General features: G+C 43.8%; 1 protein-coding gene across 1 annotated transcript in view; it reads right to left on the minus strand.

Annotated features, from left to right (window-relative positions):
- Nucleotides 1-1,853: 1,853 nt before the first annotated feature.
- MNAT1 (MNAT CDK-activating kinase assembly factor 1) overlaps nt 1,854-8,856 on the minus strand; it is a gene marked incomplete at its 5' end in the record, with an annotated part of 50,307 nt that continues 43,304 nt past the window's right edge. The window contains one exon of the mRNA XM_009073518.1: nt 1,854-1,979. Coding sequence (XP_009071766.1) covers nt 1,854-1,979 — 126 coding nt within the window. The remainder of the gene's footprint in view (nt 1,980-8,856) is intronic.

The following is an 8,856-nucleotide window of genomic DNA, read 5'->3' on the forward strand; positions in this document are numbered from 1 at the left end:
CTCTTCTGCCTCACCCAGGCAGCTGTATGCAGCTGCCTGAAAACCCCCAGAGCAGGGACAGAGGCACATTAGTTAAGCATTCATCACCAACAGGAAATGCGCATGAGTTCATATAAACACAGAAACACAAATATATAAACCCAAAGCTTCGTAGGGTTTAAGGTATTTCAGGCACCCCATGGAATAGGGTTAGAGCTGTGCTGGCTGGGAACCCACAGCATCGATATATTTGTTTTGGAATGGCAAACTGCCTCAGGACTGGGAAGAACTCTTCTGGTGGGCACCACCAACCCACCCACCAACCCCACACCTCTGTGCTCTTAACTCCTTCGTCACCTCCAGAGCCAAGCCCAACAACTCTGGCTGTTCTTGCTCTCAGGAATAAAATGACATGTTTCAAAGTATCTCCAGGAGAAGACTGTGGCATTGTTTGCAAACCATACTCCAAATACACTCACACATGGATGCTGCAATGCAACTGCAGGATTTAAAGGATTTTGCTTTGCAAGGTGCTGGGATGTCTCCAAACAAGATGGACATGAATCCCCCAGGGTTCCTGATGGATTTGGACACCAGCACACACCTTATGGGGGCTCAGGCAAAGGGACAGGGAGTGGGAATCCTCCCTGCACAAGTCATCGTTTTTTTGTCCGTGATGAGGCTGAGAGGGGCTCAAAGCTCCTCTCACACTGGAGGTCCCTCACAGCTGTGCTCCATCCAAACAGGTGGTGAAGGCTGAACCAGGCTCTGCCCAAGTTTAAACTGCTAATTAATATGTGGTCTCAGAAGCTTGATGTCAGATAATAAAAGTTACAAGCACCAGGAGGACACAGAAACAGTAAAAATGGAGACAACCTCCATTCCAGACAGCCTTGAGTTTTCTGAAGCACCATTAGGTAGCTTATTTACTTAACAAAGTCTATCTACCTCTGTCATTTTCTGAATGAGGCACAGTTTTTCCCGTGCCAGTGAACTAGATGGGATTCCTGTTTGGATTTCAGTGGTCTCCCAAACTGCACAGTAAATTGTCTCAACTTTTCTCAGTACTTTGTGGCTTCATTTTTCCCATATTGCACAGTCAAACGTAAACTGTTATTTTTTTAAACCCTTTCTTGCCTTGCCAGTCTGCAAGTTCATTCTGCCATGTAGTTTTCCAGGCACTGTAAGTGCTGGAAAAATGCTTTGACCTTCAAAGTTAGGCCATGACGAGCTGGGTGACACTATCCCAGTAGCTGCATGTTTTCAGGTGGCATTTCAGCTAGGAACACGTCTCTAGAGAGCAGACACGTCACTTTTGGACTTCCTAGCCTCCATTACCCAGGCACAGGAGGCCTCCAAGCTCCCTCCCAAACACACACCACGATGCTGCCAGGCTGCTGGACCAGCCCTGCATTATGTTTTTTGACAAAGCTAAGCTCTGTGCTTCATTTCTCACAAACGCAGTTTGACTGTAGACAGCAGTCGACAAGTAAATCTACCCTTTTCCATGGCAAACAGCCCAACTTTAATATTTTTACTGGCTTACAGCTGGGTAAATTAAGCCCTGGATTTTTATTTATTTATTTTTTAATACCGTGCAACTGAAAATGAACAGCTACTTCACTGCGACTGCCAAGGACAACCTTAAAAACACTAATGCAATCCAGTCCAGCTCTCAATAGATCTATAAAGGCTAAAGGACCAAAAATTTCAGCTTATCCACCCAAACAAAATGTTGGTTGGGCAGGAAGTGTAATATTTCTTTAAGGATCCTTAAAACATAAGAAAGAAAAAAAAAGATCCCTGGCAATCTGAAGATGGTAACAGTCCCAGCTGTAATGGCATGAAATGGGAATTGAAACACACTGTGTTACTTACCCCAACCTTCCCAGCATGTCAAGCTCTGGAACTTGTGGCCCATATGTCTCCACTTGCAGAGGCTGATACTCATACAGGGTTTCCTCCAGCTTTTGAATGGGAGCTAGTGAAATATGCTGACCCTGTGGAAAAAACAATGCAAAAAATTTCTACATACCAGGTCAAGGTTCTGCTTTGACTTTTTTGAAATGCAATGCAAGAACAAGCTCATACCATTAACCTGGTCCAGACAAAGACCATCCCATTAAGAACATACTGTCTACTACATCACTCATTTCTTCATGATTTAAATTCTTTAACTGGGCCCTACAGACTGGAAGTGATGTTCCATCAGCTGTAACTGTTTGGACAAGGTAGGAGGAAGGAGGAAGTTTTATTGAAGGCCATACTCCCATTAGATATTCCCATTAGAGGGTACAGCTGCTTCCACTGTCACTAGTAAAATTATTATTAGGTTAAAATTTCGTTTATCAGAAGTACTATCAAACAAATGTCCCTGAGCAGCCCCACTTGACTCTGTAATCAATGATTTCCTGAAAGCCTTAATTAGAAAGGGAAGTTGCTTCCCTTTCTCTCCACAGGCTTTGGAAGCTCCCACATATAATGGCTCTCAAGATAGACTTTTACAGAGCAATACAATTAATTCGTTCAGCAAATTCCCATTTGTTTCATAACTAAAAATACAGAAACACACAAACATTAAACTTTCATTCCAGATGGTACTTTTTCAAGCCCTTCAGACCACTGAGAAATAGCAAGCCATTTCCACACCCCCCTCCAAGTCCCTATCACTCCGAGCTCTCACAAAACAGGAGACTTGTGGCTGCAAAGGAGGGGTCAAGAGGATATGAGATAGAGCCAAAGTTAACAGATGTTGCTGCGTGACATTCTACACTGATTTGTTGATCTTTCACACAGTTTCAATTTTCTACTGTGTTCTATGGTGCTCACAAAAATTAGCAGCAGCAGCAAAAAGACAGAGCACCCTGAGCTCCCCCAAACCAGCCTGGCTTTCCCTGCAGAAATCGAGCTTCCCATCTGCAGAAGGCAGGAATTTAGGAAAGTAGTAGTATTGTTTTTGTAGACATTTTGTCTACAACAGGAGATGGGAAGCTTTCCACAGTGTAATGCTGTGTATACTCCTGGCTCCCACTGGTGATCACTTACTGAGTTTCCCTGAGGCCACTCATGTGAGCATCTACTCCCTCAAGTGGAAACTACAGGCTCCTGGTGTGGGATGTTGGGTTAAAATTAACTAAAGAGAGGAACAAAAACGTCAGTAGAAGGAGAACGCTGTTAATTAAATTTGTGGCTGAGGACAGTGACCTTTCTGAATTTGGAGCAGATATTTTTTGTTTAGAGAGTTGCAGAAAATAGCTTAGAAAATTGAAGACGTAAGTCCTTGAGAAGTATTGTCATGGATCTAAGCCGATCTCTATGGAAATATCAGCTCAAGTTTTCCATTGGAACAGCTCTGTGTGTGTGATGAGAACAGAGAGTTTTAGCCTTTTCCTGCACTGCCCTGGAGGGGCCACTAACACCATTATGGTGACAGTGTCCTGGAGGTGAAACGTGGTGAAGAAAGTTCTCCAGTCAGCTATGCTCCAGCTCTCATGGTCAGCACACTGTTGTTTCTGTGCCACAAACTCCTGCTGCAGCATTAAAAGCAGGAACCACACATTTTAAAATAAAAGTAGGAAAAGAAAGCTTAAAAATTCAGCTTTAATCCTACTTCATATTGTAAGACAAACACAGAGTCTTCTGTATTGCTAGAAGTTGTCAATTCCCAATCTATAACTACATTTATGTGGGCCTGTTACACCCATTGTACGAGATTAGGGCTTAAATAAGACCCCAAGATTTAAATTCTCAGCAGTATTTTTGTCTCTCACCAGACCAAAGGGAAATACATACCAACATTTCACAAGTGTACAGCCTCATCTGGCAAGGAAAAAGTCTCCAGTCTTTCCAAATCCAAATTTTGTTTCAGCCATTGAAAGGAAAATTCAGTTTCAGGCAAAGATCAAAACCATTGTAAATATTTTGGGAAATTACTTTTGTGTAGAAAAAGGGAGCAGCTCAGATTGCAGGAGCCACGTCTCTGGAGGGCACCCCCAGAGCAGCTGCTCACTGTTAGCAGAGTTGCCACTGGTGCATTCCTGACACTTCACTAATGAGAGACTTCTGCTGATATTGGCCAAGGGACATGGGAAGGCTCCTGACACATGGCCTGGGCTCATCACTGGCCTCTTTCCCCACCACCATTTAATGCTGCTACACATGTCCATCTCTGGGAACTCCTGGAAGGTCAGGATGAAAGCATTTCATCTGTCTTCCTCTCTTTGCACGGTTCCCAAACGTGCCTGAGGCCAGAAGGAATTGCAATGGCCATTTACTCCAAGATGACTGACTAGTAACTGTAAGGAGCTGCCCATGAAGGCTGACTGGTCAGCACCCCAGTGCTGTGGTGGGCATCAGTGTATGGGTCAAGGGGAAGCCACCAAGCCATGCCAGGACCCCTCTGTGAAGTGTGTTACTGCATCAGCAATGCATTGTCGTGGCCTGAAGAGCAGCAGAATATCTGAAGAGCAGCTGCCTTAAAACTGTCCACCCTTGAGCTGGTCTGACCTCATGTCCAGCACAGGCCAGGATATTTTGTGCTCCTGTATGAAGCCCAAGGACTGGCAGTTCAGCCAAAACACCTTCTTTTGAAAGGCATCCAATCCAGACTCACAGATTTCAGATCACAAAGGTCCAGGCACATCCCCTAGGCAAGGTGTTGCAATAGTTGGTTATCTTCACCATTAAATATTGGCACCTCATTTCTGGTTCATCATTCTCAAGGCACTGGCTCTCTCCTATGTCTTTCTCACCCACATCCCAGGCCAAGGTGCACAAGTTAGGAACCAGTACAGACTTCTGTGCAGCAAAATGACTGCACTGGTTTGTGTCCAGCCAACCAATCTGCACCTCAAGGAGATTATGCAGCTGTATGAGACAGTTCATTTGTTTTCATTTCCCAAAGTCACAACTTTAGCTGATGGGCTTTGGCAACATGGATTACATTCCACTTAGCAATGGGTAAGAAAACCCTCAACCAGCTGTTGTTCCTGCCCTATAGCTCTCTGGCCTTTAGGTAAAGGCTTTTTCCTAGAAACTGAATTTTCGTCTGCTAATTTGGGCAAGGGTTAGGTGGAAGCATAAGTTACAACAAACATTCCCAAGTCTAACTAGGCTGAAGTCTCGTCAAGCCCTGCAACCACATCAGCTCTGTGGACACGAATAGGCTGTGTGCACACCTCTGACCCCTTGCAATGCCAGTGCAGCAGTGTGCCCATGAAGGCTCTTGGGCTTCCAGGTTGTTTAGCCCTGCCCTGGTCAGTGTGGGCCTAGCACTGGCTATGGCACAGATCAGTGCAAAAGGCTGGGATGCAAACCAGAAGCATTGCCTTTCCTATTTCCACTGATGTTGGGATAACATGATTCACAAAAAAACCTTGTTGAAGTAAAAAGGCTCAATTTGACCACTATTATCGCAGTTAAAACCATTTGACCAGAAGCATCTCAGTTTTGTCCCCCTGTCCCACATGGTCCCAAGCCACTTCATAACAGTGTGGCATAGAAGGGAAGCTCTTGTGTAACTTTAGAGACATCACAAGAGAAAATACTGTTACTTAGTACTTACACAGCACTTTTACAGACACAAAAAACATTTCAAACACATGAGGTAAGACTTTTAAATTTCCTGTATTCCACCTAGACGGCCTTACCTCTTTCCAGCATTAGGAGGCATTTATCAGCATGCTAAAACCAAAATGAAAGCAGTGGGGCCAAGATCCTGCTTCTGCATTGCTTTCTCCTGACAAACCTAAAATCTGATGTTGTGGTCATGGGTAAGTATTTCTAATTCCCCTTGGATGCTGTAATGTTTGTGTAAAAGAAGCTGACAGTATCCAAACGGAGATAGAAAAGGCTTCCAAGAACACAGACAACACATTTTCCTGCCTCCTCTCCCTCCCACTCCTATCTTTGTGGCATACGAGTGTTTTCTCTGGGATTATTTTAGGCACTGGAGCTGTCTATTACATATTGGAATGTATGGAACCACAAAACATGCTGCTAATTAGAAGGAAGGCATTTGCTTATCCTTAGGACTTTGTTTATGTAAAAGCCTGCACAGCAATGGATTTGTGAGCAAGTGACTTTCCATTCATGCACTGTATGGTTTTAGATGAGAGAAGTACAGGATTAAATTGGGAGGGGGGTGCTAAATAATGTCTTTGCATTAGAAATAAATCTGACTGGATGATTTACTTCTCACTATCCAGATATACTGTTTGAGACATCTCTCAGTTGAAATAATCAGAAACAAAAGCAGTGGCCAGTTTTTGTTTCAGACTGTGATACAGCATGGCATTAATAAAAGCCAAGAATTATATACAGAGAAGAGCTTCCCTTGCAGTGACAAGAAGCTTGTTTTAAACGAAAACAACGCTCTTTTAGGAAAACTCACGGCTATTAGAATCTCAGATTTACAGTGTATCAGTGCACCTTTCACACAGGTCTAGGAGGGACTCTTGGCAAATAGCATCAGTATTTGCCTGTTAGCAGAAAAGGATTATTTTAGCACAGAATTCAGAAATATCAGCTCAAGGTGCAGCGTTCACACTCCATCCCACCCTGTCCTCTCTCCCTTTCCCGGTCTCCAAAGTGACATTGTTTTCCTTCACTTCTTTCCCTCGGCAGCAAAAAGAAACAACTGACTGTGTTCTCAGAAATCTTTCAAGTGCCAGAGAGGAGGAGGAGAAAGGAGACTGACACCAAAAATGCACTAGTAGGGGAAAGAGGAGGAACAGCTATGCCACAAAAACATCCCCAGGCAAGAGACAGAAGCCAGAGACTGGGGTCAGTAAAACTTGCCCAGACAAGGCATGTTCCTGCACTAGCTGTGGCTGCACTAGTTGTTGCAGCCAAACTTTTTGCTTTGTTAATTCTCCCTGCTCAGGAACTCACTCAGCTCTGCTATCACAGCACAAGTCAGATAACAGGAATAGCAATATTCCTGCTAGGTCTCATTAAGTCAGATTGCAGCACTGTTGTTTTTATTTAACCCTTTCCCCTCTCAGGTCACCCTGCCCAGCCTGGCATAAGGAGCTGAGAAGGACCCCAGCACAGCGGGCTCAGGGCACGACACTGCTCAAACACATCCCAGGCATCTCTGCAACTGCATGTGGCACAACAGAGAGGTTAACAAAGCCCCTTTTCTGAGCCACCATCATCTGAGCGTGTAATTATCCAAACGCTTTCAAGTGAACTTTAAAACAAAACTCTGAATTCCCTGAATTTTTCAGTATAAGGAGTACTATAGGAAACTATTTTACTGTTGAGCTCGTAACAGAATTCAAATTTTGGAAAGATTTCATATTAACACAGTTTCTAACAAAACAATAGTAATGCAAATATCTGTGGCAATGTGGTCTGAGCCAAAAGCTGTGTTGTTGTGGGGTTTTTCCCCCACCAGTTTCCACCCTCCCAATTCACTACTGACAAACCCATGTCAGCAATGCTAATGTGGCTTTCTGATTCTGATTAACTACTTTGACTACAGTAATACTCAGGAAAAAGAGAATGAAACTGATAGATTTGGGGGGTTCCGTTCATATTATTTTAACCTTTACCCTCTTTGTCTTCCACAGCCTTTTTAAACAAACACAAAGAATGTCAAACTAAAATGCATAATTCCATTCCTTAGCCTAAAATTCCTATGCCAGTGAAGCTTTTCCAAAGACCTAACTATCTGAAACCAACTGCTCTTTCTCCTGCTCTTGAAAAATCAACAATAAATCTAATTTCTTTACTTGATTATAAGTGCTACAGGGATATCCCAGTAGCAAAACTGAAAGAGAAGAAACAATCTGACCGAAAGCAACAGAATCAACATCAGATTTTCTGTTGATCTCAAAAGCAAAATCTGCCCACATGTGGCAGGGCCAGAGATACAAGATTGTCACCCCCCTTCTGCCTGGGGTAGATCTTTTCAGATGCCTAATAACAATCTGACTAAATTTAGACTTTTGTTTTCTTCCCTCCACAGTAACTTAATTTGATTTGCAAATGCCAAAACAGATTTAAAAGATGTGCTTTCTTTAGGAATGGCAGAAATAAACCAAGAGATCAACAGCACCAAAGCAGCAAAGACAGTAAGATAGGTGTGATTTGTTGCACACGAACAGGTACCTGGGAAATGAAGCACGGAGTGACAGGGGTTAAATCACACCATCAGTTCTACTTGCCTCCAAAATTTTCCTTTACAACTTCCTGACATAAGTAATTACCTGAGCAGACTTATCTTTAAGCTCCTGCCAAAAAGCCCCATTTCTCTCTCTAATCTCTCAGAATAAAGCCCATGTCCATCTAACATGCCGAAATACAATTCCTCTGGGTGAGTGCCAGCAGCAGGATTTACTGCCTCCTCTCTTCACAAAAAGCCCAATGCCCTTTCTTCATGTCCATGGACTGCAGTGCCTGCTTGGGACTGTCCTCTCCAACACTGCCTGCTGAAGCCCAGGCAGGATTCAGGGGATAGTCTGGATGTTTGCTGCAGTAAGTCACTCAGTTGTTTTCAGCAGAGACTCCAGAGTGCTGGCAGGAACTGCCAAGCTTTCCTCAACATCTCTGACACCGTTCAAAGGACAGCCCAGTACACAAGACAGCACAGTTTTTGGAAACAAATAATTAAAACACAACAGCATTTTCATGTCACTAATAAGCCCACAGGTCACCCCCTGGTTTTCAGCACTGCTTTCTCAATCTTGCTTCCAACTCAGACCCAGCTCCTAATCACTTACGTCGGGGCAACCCACCGTGCAGTATGCAGAAGCTCCTTCTGCTCTTGTTCCAGGACCTCTACCCTGCACACAGTGTCTGTTTGGGCACTTTCAGCTAGACTGAAGAGCCATGCCATGATCTGGCTGCTGTGTGGTATTCAGACACCCCAGG

Source organism: Acanthisitta chloris, unplaced genomic scaffold (genome assembly GCF_000695815.1).
Source record: "Acanthisitta chloris isolate BGI_N310 unplaced genomic scaffold, ASM69581v1 scaffold12944, whole genome shotgun sequence".
Lineage (NCBI taxonomy): Eukaryota > Metazoa > Chordata > Aves > Passeriformes > Acanthisittidae > Acanthisitta > Acanthisitta chloris.